The sequence below is a fragment of the Neolamprologus multifasciatus genome, chromosome 14, assembly GCF_963576455.1.
Source record: "Neolamprologus multifasciatus chromosome 14, fNeoMul1.2, whole genome shotgun sequence".
NCBI classification, from domain to species: Eukaryota; Metazoa; Chordata; class Actinopteri; order Cichliformes; family Cichlidae; genus Neolamprologus; species Neolamprologus multifasciatus.
The window spans coordinates 16,904,243-16,924,955 of NC_140452.1; the positions used below are offsets into that span (position 1 = coordinate 16,904,243).

A 20,713-nucleotide genomic window follows, 5' to 3' on the forward strand; every position below is an offset into this window, starting at 1 on the left:
TGGGGTTAAAATTTATTTTCGTAAGTAGGTAAAATGAAAGGTATTTATTAATAAAATATTGTAGTAACAACAGGACCAAGAGGAAGCTGCACCGGTTTCTCACACTCCATCTTCCCATCAGTTGTGAATATGATGCTGAGATACTTGAACCTCCTGTGTTTACAGCACCCGATCATCCCTGGCACACAGGGAACCGTCAACAAGAAATAAATGTTCAATCAACTAATGATTGAACATTTGAAGATCATGACCATTTCTACTTTGATCCATCATTTAACATTTGCCTGCGCCATTCATCGGCTGCTTTCGCACATCTGGCAAATCGAGTGAGGTTTTAAGATTTGACTGGAATACTTTTTTTAGTCCTTGGGTTTTCCTTTAGTTCTTGATTATTTATATTTTAATTTTGTGTGCTCATTAAAATGCTTAGAGTACTTTGTAGGTACAGTTAGTTTTTTCTTTGCCGACGTTGATCCTGATTTATTTTTGTGTACTGGTGTTCTCTGTCTGTGCTGCGTCGTTGGCTCTGAACCTCTCATTTCTCAGTGTGTTTCTAGGCGGGTCTCACTTCACTTCAAACGCTCCTGCTGTGAAAGACTTTATTACCGCAGCAGCCTGTGAGCTCAGCAACATGACTCATGCCCTGTTAACTTGTGACCCGCCCAGATCGTCCTCTGAATTGCCTCATCACGCCCTCTATCCCCCCCATCCTTACATCCCAGCATCTTTTTCATTACTTTGTTTCAACTTTCTCCTGTTTTTTGTTCTTTTCATGAGCAAATGGAGCGAATGAGCACAGTATTTTGTAGAAAGCAGCTGTTTTTAACAAGCCAGCTGAGTCATTACATCCTCAGAATCCCTCTTGTGCAATGAAGCCGTGAAAGATTTTACTGTCTTACTATAAATATACTACAACTGAATTTTTTCTTAGTCATAGACTCTCAGAGTGGTGATGGTACACAAACCTGCCACACAATGATGTTGTTGGATTCAGACTTTTCCCTATCACTTAAACTTTTCAACTAAACTAATAATTAACACGACTAATAATGAATAACCAGAACTGCAAAAAGACAGTGAGGAGTAATGCCAGTGCTGAGAGGGACCCATCAGGCTCTACCTTCTGTCTTTATATGCAAGCAGAGGATTGTTTGCAGCAAATCACAACGACTGATGCTGAATGTTGTTCGTAGAAACAAAAATCACACAGAAGAAAATAAGATTTAGCCTTTTAGATTGTGATATTTGGAGTGGGTATAAATTGATTTGATTCAGCACATCTGTGTAGTTCAGAAAACATTTACTGTGATTTTAACATTTTTTGCACCGCTTCATTAAGTACATCAAATACAGGTATGTAATGAGCCCGCCGCTCCACCTCACCTGTCAGTCACCTGCTTTACCTGATTCCCCTGCTTGACTACAGGGAGTGTCTCTTTTCATACTGGATCCAGACTGCTGTTTTCTAACATACAGTATGCTGGTTTTTGTTTCAGTCAACCACAACAGCAGGTGATTTTATTAAGGTCACTAGCTAAGTGTGGACATCTGTCAAACGTGAGAAAACATCATTGGCGGGACAGATTGCCAGTTTATTACATGGCTTTTTTTCCACTTGCACGATCAGTTGAGCCTCACGTGGGCCTGTGCTCATGTTGTCAAGTATCAGGGATATGTGGAGGCTTTTTCTGGGAGCAGGATGGCAGAACCCTCAGCTGAAGTAAAAAGCGAGTGTCAATCCTGAGTGGGGCCTCACAGTCCTTCCAACAAGTTAAATATCGAAAATATTAAAACCACTTCTTTATTCCGTCGTCTTATAGCCATCTAATATCAGTCCTCGAAGGAAAATGTTGCAGGATGAGATAAAGGGCATGGGAAAAGTTCTGAGACATCCTCCCACTTGCACACGGTGATAAGTTGAAATCACAATTATTTTTAAGTGATAAGTGCAGAATCATGTATTCGTCTGTTTTATCTGGCAAAATGTGAGCTGTTAATGAATCACTGCAGAGTATGTACATGACACGCCGCGAGTGCTGCCAAAACTGGCCAAAAATGGTAAATGGCCTGTATTTTACTCAGTCCCTAAGGACCCCAAAGTCCTTTACACTACATTCAGTCATTCACTCATTCATTCACACACTGGCAATGGCAAGCTACATTGTAGCCACAGCTGCCCTGGGGCACACTGACAGAGGCGACACTGGCGCCACCGGGCCCTCTGACCACCACCAGTAGGCAAACATGGGGATTGTATCTGCCCAAGGATATTTGGCATGCAGCCTGGGATCAAACCACCAACCTTCTGATTAGTGGCTGACCTGCTCTGCCACCTGAGCTACAGCCACCCCCAAATCACATTTGATTAATGGTTAAAAAGAAACTGGATTTTGAATCATTTGACTCTCGATTAACGTCTGCAAGAGGCCAAAGCAGTACAACGAAAGACGACTCGTTTAGTATGTTTGTTTCAGCCTAATCATGTTTTTAAAAACGAATTGAGTCTGTCTCTCCAAAAACACACAAATTTACACTGACAAGCAAAGCAAAGATTTAAATACTTTTTTACCAATAAAAATATCTGCTAAGAAAAAAAGCACGAGGGCTCTCAGAGTTGACTGAAAGTACTTTTGCTTTGTCTTAATAGTAATGTTTGGTAGGAAACACCCGGTTATCACCTACAGATTTCTTGAAACTGTTTGATATTTGAGTTTACTTCTGCCGACCTTGAAGCTCCAGCAATTCTTACTGTGTAGAACACCTTTATTTGACTGACCAGTTTCAGTTTGTGGACTTCATCAAGTTCATCATAAAACAGAGAGCCACATGGGGGGGAGAGAGAGAAGCGCTTTAAATATGATAAATGGAAAAAAAAAAACCAACTTAAAATAAACAAATGGTGTAACTGAGTGTTTAAAGAACAGGTAAAATCAACAGAACAGATGACAAAAGGAGCTTAATCAAACATATGATGCAAATTAAACCTGAGTCATTTTAAAACCATGACAAGAAAATTGAGACTTTTTAGAAAGTGATTCATTGAGAAGACTTCATCCACTGCCTCTAAAACCCTTAAATGAGATGTGACTTTCAAAGCTTGACAGCAGTTGTTTTCGAGCGTCGCTGCCTGTGAGCATGCATGTGTGATGTGTTTTACATATTTTACTTGGGAGTTTTACATTTTCATTTTCTCCTTACTGTTACTTTCTGTTAGCCTTCATCCCTTTCCACCTTCCTCCACACAGGTCTGATGCTCGGCCACAGCTGCCATCATGTTTGCCAAAAAGAAGAAGTCTCGTATCCAGATCTCAGCTCCGTCCAACTTTGAGCACCGTGTGCACACGGACTTTGACGAGCAGGAGCAGAAGTTTGTCGGGCTGCCGCGGCAATGGCAGTCACTCATCGAAGACACGGCGCAGAGGCCCAAACCCTTTATCGACGCGACCATCATCACTACTGTAGAACCGCGAAAGGTGAGCGAAAATCAGAGATTGAGTTTATCATACTGATTCTTTAGTGATAGACGATCTAAAATATTCTCGTGATTGTAGTTTTCAGTCATTTTTATACAAAACAAACACGCTGCCAGCCCTGTAACCTGCTAACTTTACAGATTGTAATGCATCCTTTTTTCTTTTTTTAAAATCTCCAGACCATCGTACGCGGCAGCAGGATGGGAACAGAGTCTCTAACATGGCTGCTGGATGAGTTCGACACCATGTCCGTGACTCGCTCCAACTCCCTGCGGCGAGGGAGTCCTCCAACGCACCCTCGCAGGGACTCGAGCTCTTCAGGAGGAGGTGGAGGGCAGGAGAACGGAGATCCTCAACACAGACACTACTCAGACAGACAAGACAGGTGAGACGATGAACTACAGCGTGGAGTGATAATCGTGCACATTTGCCTCGTTCCAGATTCACCGGAAGTTGGATGTCGGAACTGTTGAGTGCGTTCTCGTAAAGTCGAAAAAACGGAAAAGCAGGGTTTGTTTTGCTTCTTAGCAAGGTAGAGCAATTCGTCCATTACTACCAATACAGCATAAAACAAAACACCACTGCAGCGCGTTCATAATGCATCCTAATCTCTGGACTATCCATAGCTTATTTAGTGAGTCACAAATGCACAACAGTGGCAGTACAGATTACAAGTTTTACATATTTTAATACTGTTTACGTTCACTGCCACCATTTTGGATGTTAACTCGGGTTGATGAGGCTGAGATAAGGGCGTGTTCCAATTCTGACTTCCTCTGGAAGGCACCATTACTCCCTACACACCAAATGTTTTCAGGACCAGCTAAAGAAAGCTTACTCATGAGTATTGGATTATTTAATTAGATTAGTTTAAGAAAACTATAAGTCTAAGTCTACAAGTAGGAGTGAAGAAACTTAGTAAATTGTCATGAAATCTAAACTATACTGAAATGATATTGTGTACTTACCATAAATGTTCTTTTATATTTTAAGTAGTTTTGTGTTAAGTTTCAGTTTTTGATTACTCTGTTTGTTTAGCTTTTGTTTTGTTTTATTACGTGGCATTTTTTCAGGTTGTCAGCGCAGTCATGTAGACATCCCAGTCTCAATAAACATCTGCAGCAAAGTAAAACTAAAGATATTGTCTGTGTTTGTTTATTTTGTGTTATTTTATTTTTGCATTTTATTTAAGTGCAAGATCTTCTTTCAGATAATTGCTTTTCCATCTTTTTTGGTGGGATGACTAAAATGTATACCACACCCCTTTATAGTTTTTTCACTTAACTGAAATGACCTCCGTTTACAAAAAAATAATTAAACAGAAAGAAAACTGTACAGGAAATGTCTTTGCTTTCGTTCTTCTTTACACAACCTGCCTAATGAGGCTTCAGTCCTTTTGTTCATTCAGATTTGGCATGTCAACATGACTGTGAGTCATCTGTCTTCACTGCAAGCTATGTTTATATCATAAAGTCTATTTTGAACAGACAAACACCCTCTATAATAAACTGTAATAAGTAAAAATACTAAAACTCAACATTTTCAAACAATAAAAACTCAACTGGAAACAACTTGAAAATAAATAAAATGCAAAATAAAGGAGAAATGCAAATTAATGAAATAAAATAAAGTTATTATAAATCTGTTCTGTATTTACATTTGTGTCGATGTGATTTTCAGAGACAGACTCAGACAAGACCAGCAGAGCGGAGGTGACCCCCGCCACCAAGGTCAGCGCGGAGTCCGTCCTCCTCAGACAGATGAGGTGATCCATGGCCGCCCCCAACAGCAGCCCCGCGGTCAAGAGCCCAACAGAGCCCAGAGGGACAGACAAGGCCCCCCTCCTCCCCCTCACAGAGACAGACAGCCTCGGGACAGAGACCAGGTAGACACAGAAGAACCTGGATTCACATTCACAGCTGTATTATTATTATTTTTAAGGCTGTTTGATGCTCAGTTCTTGCCCAGTTTCCTTCTGATTGACTCCCCCCACAAACAGAAGGCGTCATCACATTTATCCAAAAGTAGGGGGAAAAAAATGTTGAAACTGAGAGTAATCTGAAGCCTTTTGCTTCACACTGATATCATGATTGGAAATTTGGGCATGTTTGACATGAACATTATAACAAAAGGTCGGTTGTGGTTCAGTTTGACCCCTTGCTCCTTTAGTCCACATACTCTCACAAAATAGTGATTCTTATAGAAGTTGCTTAGCCACAGAATTAAACGCTGTATGAATGTGTGTGAGTGGGTGAATGAGGCTTGTAGCACAAAGTGCTTTAAGTGCTCAGAGTAGAAAAGCACTGTGTAAGTGCAATTCCATTCACCATTTATATTAAATATTACAGAAAATAAAAGCGTAACAGGCAGTACAAGCACCTCCTCTCCGTCGGTCTCTCCGTGAGTACTTCCCATTAATTTACTTTCTCTGGATTTTTCCCTCTCCTCAGGATCATGGGGCTCAGCGGGATCAGCCTGGTGACCACAGGCCAAAGTCTAGCTATGTGGCACGGGACAGCAGTCCTCAGTCTCCCAGAGACAAGAGGCCTCTCTCAGGACCCAATATACGCACCCCAAATCTGCCAATGTCTGAGGGAGTGATGAAAACTGCTCAACAAGCCACACGGCCGTTTAACACATACCCGCGGACAGAGAGCGATGGCGGACGCAGTCCCACAGGACAGGTAGGGGTGGGAACCCTCAGGGAACCAGTGATAAAATCACAGACGTGTCTAAACTGAGCCTGGTGGCAGATCTCCAGATCAGATTTAGCTGCTTTCTTTGTGACGGTTACCATAGCTCCATACTAATCCTGACACTCGTGCACCTCACGAGATGTTGGAAGATGTTGTGACAGAAAAGCTTCATTTAGATTTAAGTTTGTGCTTAAGTTTGGCTCTCTTTTCCAGGTGGGTCGACACCATGAGTCCTCACCTCAGAACGGCCCCTCTAGCGGCTCCGTCCGAGGTTCCTCTGGCTCCAAACCCCCTATAAGCCACCCACACCCTCATCACTCTTCCCACCCCATCCTGGCCCCCGAGTCCTCCCAGCTCCCGCACACCCCTCACCCCAACGTTCCAGCCCCACGACCCCCTGTACTCTCTGGGCCCGCTGCATTGGGTGCTCCTCCTCAGGGCCGCTCACCACAGAGGGAACCCCAGAGAGTTTCCCATGAGCAGTTCAGGGCGGCACTGCAGATGGTGGTCGATCCGGGCGATCCACGGACCTACTTGGATCACTACATTAAGATTGGTGAGGGCTCCACAGGGATTGTGTGTATCGCTACGATGAAAACCACAGGAAAACTGGTTGCTGTGAAGAAGATGGACCTGAGGAAACAACAGCGCAGAGAACTCCTCTTCAACGAGGTAAAAGATCTGTTTGGTAACTTAAAAAGGTCAGAGTTAACATTCCAGATTATGGCAAAAAGTACACAGAAGTAGGGAATGTAGAGCGTTTGGTTATTCCAGTTGGCTCATTTACTCTGCACTTTTTACTGCACTGATGGCCATTGCCTTAACCAGCTGTGAGGTCACTGATCTCTGGAGATCTGTAATTTATAGACTTTTGAAAATTTACACAAGGCAGTGTATGAGGTTTTAGGTGGCTTTTATTTTGAAAAGGGTCTATGGTAAACGTATAAACCCAGAGAAGTTAGGACACTGTGTTAAATCTAAATAAAACCAAAATGCATCCTCAGTCAGATTCAATTATGTTTTTGTATATTTAAAATTTATGAAGTTTGATACGTTTTTAACACAATAAACAATCTAAATTTAACCCAGTTTAATCGGCACGGTAAAACATTGTCAATCCAAATGTTGCGTTTGTATTTCAGAGGCATTCAGAAAGCTGGCTGAACCAAAGAGGAGAGGAGATCTTTCTCTGTTCATACAGATGTTTTTTTTTTAATAGTCTCAAATCTAAAAATAATATTTGATGCTTTCCTGACACCAGGGCATTTTTCCAAACATAGATTTTTATGTTAATACATCAGAGTGGTAGGAAATGCGTGAAATCTCTCCCCACACTCGAGTCAAGATAAAACCAATACAGTGAGTAAGAAGTCGCCTTTAGATACGTCTCACGAGCCTGCGCTGCCGCCTGAAGCGTTGTGGGGTTCACGCTCAATCTCATCTTCACCTCAGTTGCAGATTTCCGCCTTGGATTTTAAACAGTGGACTCCCTTCGTGAGTGACGAGGCAGGGCTTCAGTGCGATCAAAGTAATGTGATGATCCTTCCTCTCTGTGTGGTAACTGCAGGTGGTGATCATGCGGGACTATCACCATGAGAACGTGGTGGAGATGTATAACAGCTACCTGGTGGGAGATGAGCTCTGGGTCGTCATGGAGTTCATGGAGGGAGGAGCGCTCACTGACATCGTGACACACACAAGGTGAGACAGAAACTTTATACATCAGTCATTTATGCAGCACCTCGCAGTATTAAATGGCTTTAATAATAACAATAATAAGAGTAAAAATCCACCTGTCTATTCATTTTCTTAATCACTGAGCCATTTCAGGGTTTACTGAGTTCTCCCAGCTGCAATAGTGATATTAGTTACCAATATATACACACACTAAACCTTAATTTATGCATATGCAGTGAATAAACGTAGAGCCTATGTAAATATCTGGCACTGATGCAAGCATGTGTGCACATGTTGATCTCCATTTTTGCTGTATGACCAGTAGCGAGGCCGTTCAAGGGTTTATGAGTGATTTAATAAAGTCTCAAAATGAATACAAACTTAAGCTGTAAGCCGGTGAAGTCAAGCAAGAAAAAAGGTGATGTCAGCTAGTTTCTGTTAGCTTAGCTCCAGTGTTCAAGCTAATGAGGACTGAATGCTGGAATTTAAGGAGGAGAAATTTAGTTCCAAATTTTTTACTGTATAGATTTGTTTTTTTGCAATGTTTGCTAGTTGAAAGAAACCAAAATACTTTAGGCATTGTACCCATTATATTCCTTTTTCATATGCTTTAAGCCATTTAGGTCTGCCCCTTATTAAGCTGTGTGTTCACCAGATATGATTTCCGCCATAAGGGGGCGCTGTCTCCTATCTATTCAGCACAGAAACATACTGCATTACATCTATGTGTGTGTCATTTTACATTGTTTTCCACGCAACAGGAGTGAGAGTGTTTGGCAGACTGAATCATCTAAGTCTAAAACACACATAGGAGCTTTTTTTTCTATAAATGTCATAAAGTAAATTTGGATTGGTGTGATGGTATATTTTAGTCATGTCACGTAAATAATTTCTGTCCCTCTGAAAACAGTTAGGTAATACATCATGATGGATGTGCTAGTTTCACCACCCCCATCTTGCTGTTTTTATATACGGAAATGTTTAACAGTAAAAGACCGATAAGCTGCATGAGCTAATGAAACCAAAGTCACTGAAATCTTGCCCAGGCAGGTGGTTATTTTAGGCCTGGAAACTTGCAGTACACTGATAGAAATGATGACGATGAAGAGGAAGCCAATTTGCTCGTTAGTTTACAGAAGTAGGAACATTCAAATTTATTAACATATGACCAGAGAATAGTGAATAGGGTTTAAGCCCCGCTTGTGAAAATGCTAACAAACTGTGCTGATTGTTGTAGGTCAGAAAATGTGATGTTGTTTAAGTAAACAATGATTTGTTTGCTAATTTTCACAGTTTTCTTAAATTTAATCAGGTAATTTAATTTCATGTTATTTGGAACTGACTGTGTTTTGGTTTTAATATCTCTTAAGGTTGTACTAAAAGAGGTCTTGAAGTCTTAAATTGCACTTGTGTTTACATGTAGACACCCTGTGTGATGCGTATTATTGTAGCTCAAGAACTTTTCACTCCTGACTGTGAACTGAATCACAAAAACTGGTGTCTCTATTCGTCTGCAGGATGAATGAGGAGCAGATCGCCACAGTGTGTCTGTCCGTCCTGAAGGCGTTGTCTGTCCTTCACACACAGGGTGTGATCCATAGAGACATCAAGAGTGACTCCATCCTCCTCACTCATGACGGACGGGTATGTACTACACTTCTGTAAGAATCAGTTTAAGTTCCTGTTTTGCAGCGTAACACTCAATAAAACTTCTCTGGAAGGAACAAGCGTTCAGATTTTGTCAGCATTTTCCACAGAATTAAGTTGTATTTCTCTGCCATTGCTCTGACATGTGCATCTGTAAATGCAAAAAGACAAAGTCATAGTACTGTATACGCTTTGTGACAATAAATATCAGCAATAATCAGCTCACTTTCATGTCAGTTTCTCTCATGAAAAGAACTTTACGCCCAGCTCTGCAGCCTCAGTGAGCTCCGCACATCAGCGTGTGAACTGGTTCTCTAAATGCTCTGGTTTCTGGTTAGAGCGACCCTCAGCTCACAGTGGATTTCCAGAGCAGAACAAAAACTATCTTCTGAAGGAATGTGGGGTTTGAGTCACTGAATAAGAGAGCAGCTAAATGCCACTTGGTCATCCTGCCGGTGGGGTCGCAATTGGCAATTGTTAGCTGGTTTGCAGGAACTCCATCCATCCATCCATCTTCATCCGCTTTATCTGGGGCCGGGTCGCGGGGGCAGCAGCCTAAGCAAAGAGGCCCAGACCTCCCTCTCCCCAGCCACCTCCTCCAGCTCGTCCGGGGGGACACCAAGGCGTTCCCAGGCCAGCCGAGAGATATAATCTCTCCAGCGTGTCCTGGGTCTGCCCCGGGGCCTCCTCCCGGTGGGACATGCCTGGAACACCTCACCCAGGAGGCGCCCAGGGGGCATCCTTGTCAGATGCCCAAACCACCTCAACTGGCTCCTTTCGATGTGGAGCAGCAGCGGCTCTACTCTGAGCCCCTCCCGGATGGCCGAACTTCTCACCCTATCTCTAAGGGAGAGGCCAGCCACCCTTCGGAGGAAGCTCATTTCCGCCGCTTGTATCCGCGATCTCGTCCTTTCGGTCACTACCCACAGCTCGTGGCCATAGGTGAGGGTAGGGACGTAGATCGACCAGTAAATTGAGAGCTTCGCTTTTACACTCAGCTCCCTCTTCACCACGACGGACCGGTGCAGCGTCTGCATTACTGCAGCTGCAGCCCCAATCCGTCTGTCGATCTCCGGCTCCCTTCTCCCATCACTCGCGAACAAGACCCCGAGATACTTGAACTCCTCCACTTGGGGCAGGAACTCATCCCCGACCCGGAGTGGGCACTCCACCCTTTTCCGGCTGAGAACCATGGCCTCAGATTTGGAGGTGCTGATCCTCATTCCCGCTGCTTCACACTCGGCTGCGAACCGCTCCAGTGCGATCTGGAGGCCCTCACCCGATGAAGCCAACAGAACCACATCATCCGCAAAGATCAGAGATGAGATTCTGAGGCCACCAAAGCGAAAGCCCTCCGCCACTTGGCTGCGCCTAGAAATCCTGTCCATAAAAATTATGAACAGAACCGGTGACAAAGGGCAGCCCTGGCGGAGCCCATCACCCACCGGGAACGAGTCCGACTTATTGCCGGCAATGCGAACCAAGCTCTTGCAACGGTTGTATAGGGATCGAATGGCCCGTAGCAATGGGCCAGACACCCCATACTCCCGCAACACCTCCCACAGGACACCCCGAGGGACACGGTCGAATGCCTTCTCCAAGTCCACAAAACACATGTAGACTGGTTGGGCAAACTCCCATGCACCCTCAAGTATCCTCGAGAGGATAAAGAGCTGGTCCAGTGTTCCGCGACCAGGACGAAAACCGCATTGTTCCTCCTGCATCCGAGGTTCGACTAGCGGACGAACTCTCCTTTCCAGCACCCTGGCATAGACTTTCCCGGGGAGGCTGAGGAGTGTGATCCCCCTGTAGTTGGAACACACCCTCCGGTCCCCCTTCTTAAAGATGGGGACCAGGAACTCACCTTTCAAAATAATTTTGAGGGAATTAAAACCTAAACAATGAAGAACTGCTTTAAATTATGTATGAATGTCTGACGTGTTATATGTTAATAATCTGACAAGTAAAGTTTTTTCCGTAGAACCAAACAGTTTTTTTTTTTAAATGTTGGAGCAACACAAGAGAAACCCCAGCCAGCTGATCGGTCAAAGTTTCACAGGAAGGTGAATCATATAGTTCTGTTTTTAAAACAATGGCCTCACACTTGCGGTTTTGTCAGACCACAACATAGTTGCTGAGAAAGCACTTTTTTAGCAAAAGACTGTAACAGACCTTTTATCACCAAGCGTCTTCTATTAGTCATACGAAGAAGAGCACAAATATCATAAATCGCAGTGTTGTGCATGTCTAAATATAGACTTGCACATGACCGTTGAAGTATCACCAAAGGAGATTCGTTTCCCCTCAGACCCTCGTATGCCTCGGCGGTGCTTGCAGAGGGCGGGAGAGCTCGTCGATAGACAGAATTCGCTGACCTCCTGAGCGTTGTTGGGGCTGGGACAGCTTGAATTAAAACTTGTCCTCCACTCAACTATGTGGGTCACAGTGACAGAGCCTTCTATGACAGGGGAGTTGTTTCTCTGGTCCTATGATCACTGAGCTCTCCAGCCCCACCCTCAGTTCCCTTACTGGAGTTTGCACAGTGTTTTTTTTTTAATAATGTGGTGCACTCTCAGTTTAGCAAGTGTAACCCAGGGTTGTTGTTTTTTTTACTATTCAGAAAAGAGCTCACAGCTGCTGAATGTGCTTGTGTAAATGTGTCTGGTCAGTATGGGGTTGTACATAATGGGCAACTTGTGGGCTGCAGTTTTTTGGGGGGAGTTTTTTTGTTTACTCATTTGCATGTTGCGTGTCGGATTAATCTGTCACAGGAAACCATTTTGAACTAAATAAAACACGTTAAGCGTGAGACTGTCAATTGATGAGGTAGAGCTTTGTGGCCGGCTCACCTCTCCATAGGTCTCTTTAAGGATTAAGACTTTTAAGAGTTTGGGCTTATGCTTGACGTTGAGGTGAAGGCGTTTGGTACTTACTCATGATGGTTAAACTTCATGATTAAGAGATGTGAAAAAGCATTGATGTCAAAGCTAGCCAAATAAACATGCCCACGTATGTACTGCACACGGAGTGGAGCAGGCAGCAGTCACTCAAACGGAGAAAAAGTGTTTTGGTAAAATATAAGAAAACATTCATCCAAATACTGTCAAACTTGTCTTTAATCCAGCCTGCACCAGTATACCTGCCACGTTGAAACTGTACTAGATATAGAGAAAGGGCAGAACAGGCAGATGTAGAGATGAGCCTGAAATGTCAAATACGAGGAGTTTTCAAACACTTCAAACAAGGGAAGAGAAGAAATTTCAACCCAGGCCTGTTTTCATATCCATGTAAATCACTTTTATGTAATAATTTCATCCCCTTTAACAAAAAGGCTGTCTCTCCTATCTTTTTATTGTTTGTTTTAATTTTAAAATTATTAATTATTAGCTAGTTATACAGTGAGTATAGTTGAAGTATGACTCTTTTCTATTTAAATGTGAGGGTGGGGGTTTCCCAGTAAACCATTACTTAAGCAGAATGCACTAACCACTAATATTAATAACATTATCAGAGTTTTTTTCTGCTGTAGCGCATCACGTTGTGAGAAAGGACTAGGGCATGCGCCCGTAGTGGTGCAGCTTTATCTCTTCTACTTAAATTTTGTCTCTCGAGGTGCACAAACTCTGCAGGATGCACTGCAGCCACTGACAAAACCAAGCCCACTTTTTGCATGAGTTAAAATAAAATGGCAGCTAGAAAAAGGAACCAGATGCCTCTTAACCACTGCTGCATCTGAGACAGATGCCCAATCGCTTCCTGCCTGGTGACAAGCAAGTTTCTACTTTCTACAGAAAATGAAACCACAGTTAAACCAATAAAAAAAGGAACTCATGCTCTGGTGTGTCATAGTGTGCACACACACACACACGAACTGTGCCTCTAAAACTGAAGAACTCTGCAGGTTTTGCTGACTTAATGTTTTAATATCACTGCTGCCAAAATTTTCTCACATAGGATAAGTTGATGTAACTGTGATGCTGAATATGTTCACCGTGTGTGTTGTAGCTCTCTCATCACATCATGAAAAACAAAATTCTGCAGAAATCCACACACATTTCTTCATAGAAGACGAGGCTCTATATTGTGTACGATGAAATCAGTTCCTCATTAGAAAAGTTTTTTGTGCTGTTCCTGTAGAGAAGCGGCTGCCGTGTATTTCTGGCGTCATTACACCTGCAGTTTCTCCTGGCATTGTGATCATCGTCGTTTGGTGGTTTTGTTTGTAATCCTGTTCACATCTCAGTTAATAGCTCATCAGCACAGAGCAACCATTTGCCTTATTATACATTAAATTATTAAACTGGAGCTCAGCAGTTTGCCACATTTCCTTTTTTTCATGACCTCATAATCATCTTTGATCTGAATTCACACCTCTTTAGTCAGAAAGTGCACATTCAGATCACGGATGCTAGGCTGTCTGTAACAGCTGTTAAAGCTGCAATCAAGACCACACGTTTCACTGTAACTCTTCAGCCCTGCAGGGCCGAGTTGGCCCACCACTTCTTAATTCATGTTTAATAATTAGACTCAATTCCAATGAGAGGAAACCTGCTTATACAGTGTAGTGCGTATATATTATACACAGACGGAGGTCTTTGCTGAGCCTCTTCTGAGAGCGCACTTGCTGTGCAAGTCACACATTTGATGCTTCTGCATAAACCACTTTGCGCTTGATCACATCTGATGAATGCTTGTGGGTTGATGTCTTTATGAGCTGCGGTTTCGCCATCCCCTCGGCCTCCAGATCGATCTATGCATGACCAAGCGTTTGTCTGCAGTGACACCAAAGCGCTTTGTCTACTCTGTCGTGAGACAGATAAAGCACCCGCCAGCTCTGTTTAATCTTCCTGTGAGACTCTGTGTCCACAGTTTGCTGCAGTAGAATAAAATGAGTAAACGAGAGTTAACATGGCAGAAATGTTTCTATTGTAATGTCTCCAGTAGTGTTTTGGTAGCTCTAATTACCTTCAGATTGTTTAATTTATTTATTGTATGATGTGTTGGCTAGTTTTTCAAACACTGCAGATTCTACAAACACAAAGTGTTAGTTTATTATTATTATTATTATTATTATTATCAATATTATTTAAATTTCATCTTTGGAGGAAAAAGGCTCTAAGGGAGGGATTATATTTGCTTACTGACACAGATGGACACCACAGATGAGTCATTCCTATTCTCCTTTTTTCCAAGTAGACTTGGAGTCCATCTGTAGGGTTCATGTTGATTCGCTGTAGTTCTGTTGGAGAAGTCCTCATGGTCCCAAAATACTGGTGGACACGCAGATGTTTGCATGCAGCCTTGTGCTCAGTGTCTGATGAGGAAATTTACATCACTTGAATGCAAAAATTTTAACACCCACACAACTCATCATCACCATCTGACAAATCTTATTAGTCTAAATACTGAATGCTGTTGAAACTCAACTATTTAAAATACTCACCCATACAGCACTAAAACTGAAAGCATAACTTCCATACATGTCTAAAGACTGCAAATGTATGAAGGGTGGCAGGTCTTCTACATGATTTTTTAAGAATATTTTTCTTTATCAGTGTAATAATAAACAGTATAAACCCCCACAACCTTCTTAGAGGAAACACGTTTAAGAGTATAACCAAAAATAAATAAATTCTCACAGTTTTATTGCCTGTAAACTAGCCTCATAGTTAAAAACATGGCTCAGGTTAACATGAGTCTAAAGTGGCATGTCTAAGGAGTACATTTCCCAGAATAAATTGTTTCCCCGTTGTAAGCAGAGGATGTCATGCTCCATCCTAGTGATTAGCTATGCAGTCATTTTATTTCCAGTATCTGTATTAGTAGTTAAAGTTTCAGTAAATAATAAAAATCAAGTCATCTGTGTCATCTGTTAGCACTCTGAATGAACCTAAACGAGTTACAATAAAACATGAAGCACTGATGAGCATGCAGGCTCTGGGGGAAGTAGCGGTCTGCTTATTTGAAAAACCGTAGTTTGAAGTTCTCTGGGTGGTCTCGTTCTCTCACGGAGCGCTTCCTGTTGGCAGCTGTGGTGTTTTGGTGCTGGGCTGGGTTTTACTTGCTGCTTGTGGTTTGGCCTGGCAGGGGAAGCAGAATCAGCCAAGCAAGAAGCGTTTCTCGGCAGAGGGGCGAGAGTGTTTGTTGTGTCTGAATGCACCTGCGTGCTGAGCGTGTGATGGTTTCATCCTCCTAAAGTAAGGTCAGGCAGTGGGTTTTTGTTCTGGGATGTGCTGTATCGTCTGCTGGACGTGGAGCTCAGTGACCATCGTGTTCATGTCTGTGTATGGTGGTGTTCACACATGTGCAGTGTGAACCACTTCTCCTAACAGGCCATTTCATTTCTCTTTATGAGTAATCTGAACCCAGCAGCCAGCACTGTGGCAGACACTCAGCACAAGGCTCAGTGTCTGAGTATGCAGCCATGCAAAAACTTTCTCAGAAAGAGGTGTGGATGGCAGCGATGCCTGACTGACATGAGGTCATGTGTGGTTCATCAGATAAACTGTGTGAATATTTATTTTTATGCGGCTGAAACAGTAAACCGATAACCATTCTGGCTCTGCTACCAGGAGTCTATTATCTAGTATCCAAATGGTGTTTTACACAGAATCAGATTGTATATGAGTGCATCATGCAGGCAGGAAAGTACACCCACACTTATCTAAACAAATGAATGAATAATTGCACACACACACTTGGGGAACTTCAGATCAGCTGAGCTTAAAGTCACTTCCAAATTCAGTCCACTAACTCCACCATATTAATCTGAAGGTAGCTGCAGTCTTAGCCTTTGGCGTCTATCTGACCCATAGCTGAACCGTAAAAGATGTTTGTAACTTCCAGGTATGAAAGGTGCCCAGCTGGGATCATCTTGACTCTATAGAGGCTTTGGGGAATACATGCCTCAGCTCTCTGTCTCTGTAAACTCTTATTTGTTCGTTTTTATTGAACTGAGTGAACATGAGGGATGAACCAGGGTATCATCATTGGCTCAGTATCATCCCTTCTCTGGTCAGATTGTGTGGAGAACATCAGACTTCATTCATCTTTTATATACAGTTTACACTCTGACTGTAGGGTGAGTGAATGATATCAAGCCACTAGGTGGGGAAACATGACACAGGAAGTGCTGGAACTAACTGTTTAGCAACAACAGTCATTTGTGGACAGTCCCCATAAGAGCTATGGGGACTGTCCACAAATGAGACTCAAAATGAGCACGAGCTGCTCGCTCAAGTAAAGTCTGTTTGAGAAAAGCTGCGGAAAAATGTTTGATGTTAACAATAATGTTCCTGTTTCTTCTTGTCTTCTTCTCCTCCTTCCTCTCCATCTGCAGGTGAAGCTGTCCGACTTTGGTTTCTGTGCACAGGTGTCTAAGGAAGTGCAGAGAAGGAAGTCTCTGGTTGGAACTCCATACTGGATGGCACCAGAGCTCATATCCAGATTACCTTACGGACCAGAGGTAACACTCTGGCTGTGTTGTCTGTCAGGATAAACCTGTATTTTTGTCTCCACCCCTCACTGGTGGTCTCTCCTCTCTGTGTCCAGGTGGATATCTGGTCTCTGGGTATCATGGTCATAGAGATGGTGGATGGGGAGCCACCGTACTTCAATGAGCCGCCACTCAAAGCCATGAAAATGATTCGAGACAACCTGCCACCCAAACTGAAGAATCTGCACAAGGTAGAGCAACAGAAGAAAGGGCAATAAGCTGAAAACACCAGAAATAAACCAGACAGATCAGCTTTTAATAAAACCAGCCTTTGTATGAAACACAGTTGAGTTGGCAGAATTTAGTGTTGCAGTTTCCCCTCAGTGACAGAAACACAATCAAAAGCACAGAAATGTATTTTAGTTTTACATGAAAGCAGAACTTCTGCTTCCACAAGAGGAAGAATGGAGTGGTGGTGTTTATGGCGACTGCTAGCACAGGTGTGATTATAATTTGTCCTTATTTTAATGTTGCATGAGCGAAATGACATGCAAGGCGAAAGGAGTGTTCAGTAATCTGCAACTTTGATTTCTACTTTGTGTCATCAAGCAACAATGACAGAAGTTATCTGTGGCCTGGCTCAGGTCCTGGTGCTGATGCCACCTGAACTAAAGAGTCCCCAAAAGTTGTTTCTGTTCGTCTGGACATAGCGTTTTCAGTGGGAGAAACGTTTCGTCACTCATCCAAGTGACTTCTTCAGTCAGTCCAAGTTACATGGATGAGTGATGAAACGTTTCTCCCACTGAAAACACTACTCACCAGAGGAACAGAAGCAACATCTGGAGATTTACCTACCTGGATGATTGAGAATGCATCAAAACGAGCTAAAGAGTATCACATCCATCAGGGCAGTACGCTTTCAGATTAAAAGCAGTGTTCAAAGGGAGCTAAGACTCTCAATCCCATCTTGATATTTTTAATCCTGGACTCTCCCAGAGTAACTCTACATGATTCACAATTCAAAATAATACTACTTTTATTTATTCTGGACCCCTCGGTGCACACGGTCTGAAAAAAGCTGTTTCAGCTCCTGCTGGGTGGTAAAGCTTCTGTGCAGCTTCCATGTGCCTGAGATGACCGTGTCAGGCATGTCTGCTCTCAGGGACATAAAAACAGTTTGAGACTGTTTTTGAACTAAAATATTTGAGTCTTTGGCTTGTAACAGTGTTTTTCCTGCGTTTGGGGCTTGTAACTTCATCGGCATCTAAACACAATCGGTAAACATAAAGTACAAGCTTCAACTTTTATTCATGTTTTAACAAAACAAGTAAACTGTGAGTAACTAACCAATGTGGTTAAATGAAGCATCTTTTTGGTAGTTAGATTAACAGCTGGAAGTTTTGGCATCAAGCAATTAAAGTCTTAACTCTAGCATCAGTAACACCTGGATGTCTCTTTTCTCCCAGGTCTCCCCTCTGCTCAAAAGCTTCCTGGACCGGATGTTAGTGCGAGACCCGGCTCAGAGGGCCACCGCCAGCGAGCTTCTCAAGCACCCGTTCCTGTCGAAGGGGGGGCCGCCGTCCTGCATCGTGCCTTTGATGCGGCAGAACAGGATGAAGTGAGATAATACGCGCCACTAAGACGCCTGGACTCTGGAGATGGTGTTACAGGATACTCCTGCACACACAGGAGTGACCCTCAGAGGTCACAGACAGGAGACGTGAAAACAGGGTGTGCAGGAGTATCCTCTGTGAGTCACTGAACTGCGAGAGTGAATTCCCAAAAGCAAACAGAGGCAATAAGGTGGAGTGTGTGTGTGTGTGTGTGTGTGTGTGTGTGTGTGTGTGTGTGTGTGTGTTTCATACATGTGTGTGTGAGCAGCAGAGGAGCCTCCTGTAAACAATTTTTCCTGAAGAGCCTCAATTGGAAAGATTAAGAACTGTGGATCTTTTTTTTCTCCTATCTGTGGCCCTTACCTGGATTTGAGGTGTGAAGGTGAGGTTTTGCACACCAGTCTGATGCTTTGAAGGAGCCGAGAGCCCATTGGCTGATTTTTAACATCACTATTGGACAATCTGTAAGCCGATTTTCTTTCTTTCGTTTTTTTTCCTGCATTCGGAGACTGTCCTCATCACAGCCAGAACTTACTACTGAGAGAGGAAATCTTGTGGCTCCGACTTTATTCTGTAGCCTTAAAAACACTAATTTCCTGTCGTAAACAAGCAAACGTACACTAAGTGAAAAAGTAAACACTGGAGTCGTGGTTTCAGATGAATTTTCTTCTTCTTTTCTCCTGAAGTACAATGAACATAGAGAGCTATATCACTTGTGATGTTATACTATCTCTGTTTTGTGATTGTTTTATTGTTGTTGTAAAGTGTTTCCTGGTTTATTTTAGAGTGAGATGTGATGATTTATTTTCTTAAGCACTGTTGATGAGAGATAGAAGCTGCACTCCCAGTTTTATTTTGTTTTGTAGAGAAAGACCACATACAGCACACACAGCCCCTTAAACCTGCGTCTGAGTGTCTGAGTCACCCCCTGGGTTTGGTTGATTTTCACTCGTGTTTTTAGAACAGTAGGGTTTAAACACTCAACGCTCACTCGACAAACTAGAAAACGAGCCTGACTTGCTGCTCGTTGGCCCGTCACTGAGCTGTTTTTATTCTGTGGTCCTTTCACGTCTTTGTCCAAAGTTTCCAGCTGCTGACATTGTTCCTCTGCTCGTTTCGTGTTTGATTGCCACTTTGAGTCCACTCTGAAATAAGATAATACCTGGTCTCTGTCACGCAGAGGCTTTTATTTATAGGACGATGTTAACACTACTCCACCTCACAAACAGAAGTTTCAGCCATGATTAAGAAAAGCAGCTTCGTTGTCAATGAGCTGTGCTGCTCACGCTCCAGCAGAGAGTGTGTCTGTTGGAGATTTAACACTCGTGTGAAAATCTGCTTCCAGCTGCTAATAATGTAGAGATGTTTAAAAACTAAAGGAAGCACGAGACCTGAGGCACAGATTTACCCTTTAAGGGACAGGTTACCAAAATCAGGCTTGTTCATTTTTCCTCTGGACTGTTTTGCTACTTATGCATCTGGATCATTTTGGTGCGAGTTGTGCAGTTTTGGAGATGTCAGCCTTTGCTTTAATATAATTCAACTAAATGGTTATTAAAGTGCTGCAGAGCTTGCCATCATTTTACCCGGTTACTCAAACGAACAGTTTGTTTCATGGGGGAACTGTTTTTTTTCCAGTGAATAGAAGCATGTGGCCTGCTATCGTTACAGCTCAGCCGAGAGGGAGGACATTAATGTTGTGGTGCAGCGTCTGTTTATTCAGCTCTTTGGCTGCACAGAGAGAGGAACTGTGCAAATTCAACCAGCACTCATGCTTTGGAGTGTTTGCGGCCCTCTAAAAAGCCAACAGGGTTGGGTCAGATGCTGATTGGTTGATAATCTGGCACAGCAAAAGAAGAGAACAGCAATAAAGTTCATCGCAAAGAGGAAGAAATGCAACCAAAAGAAATTAACTAAAGTGGAAAGTTTTTATTAGAGTAGTTTTTATTCTTTTTAACACTCGGTTTAGCGACAGAGAAGAAAGAGAGAGGGTGTGTATTTTGACTTCTGTCACCTAAAAACAGTCAGCTGCTGGACCAACAACAGCACAGAGTTTACCATATTTTTTGGCACCACTCCCTCGTAACAGTACAAGTTTCAATATGTAAATGTGGACCTGCAAGCTCTGCTGGTGCACGACTATTAGCCTCTCGACACGGGCCGCTTACGCTT

At 43.0% G+C, this 20,713-nt stretch overlaps 1 protein-coding gene across 4 annotated transcripts in view; it reads left to right on the top strand.

The window, feature by feature from the left end:
* pak4 (p21 protein (Cdc42/Rac)-activated kinase 4) overlaps nt 1–20,446 on the top strand; it is a 47,256-nt gene extending 26,810 nt beyond the window's left edge. For all 4 annotated transcript variants that reach the window (XM_085184803.1, XM_085184802.1, XM_085184801.1 and 1 more), the window contains 10 exons: nt 3,246–3,473; nt 3,653–3,858; nt 5,154–5,358; nt 5,924–6,157; nt 6,383–6,841; nt 7,737–7,870; nt 9,364–9,490; nt 16,833–16,958; nt 17,045–17,179; nt 18,395–20,446. In XM_085184803.1, coding sequence (XP_085040929.1) covers nt 3,273–3,473; nt 3,653–3,858; nt 5,154–5,358; nt 5,924–6,157; nt 6,383–6,841; nt 7,737–7,870; nt 9,364–9,490; nt 16,833–16,958; nt 17,045–17,179; nt 18,395–18,550 — 1,983 coding nt within the window. In that variant the 5' untranslated portion in view covers nt 3,246–3,272 and the 3' untranslated portion in view covers nt 18,551–20,446. The remainder of the gene's footprint in view (nt 1–3,245; nt 3,474–3,652; nt 3,859–5,153; nt 5,359–5,923; nt 6,158–6,382; nt 6,842–7,736; nt 7,871–9,363; nt 9,491–16,832; nt 16,959–17,044; nt 17,180–18,394) is intronic.
* The last annotated feature ends 267 nt before the right edge of the window (nt 20,447–20,713 follow it).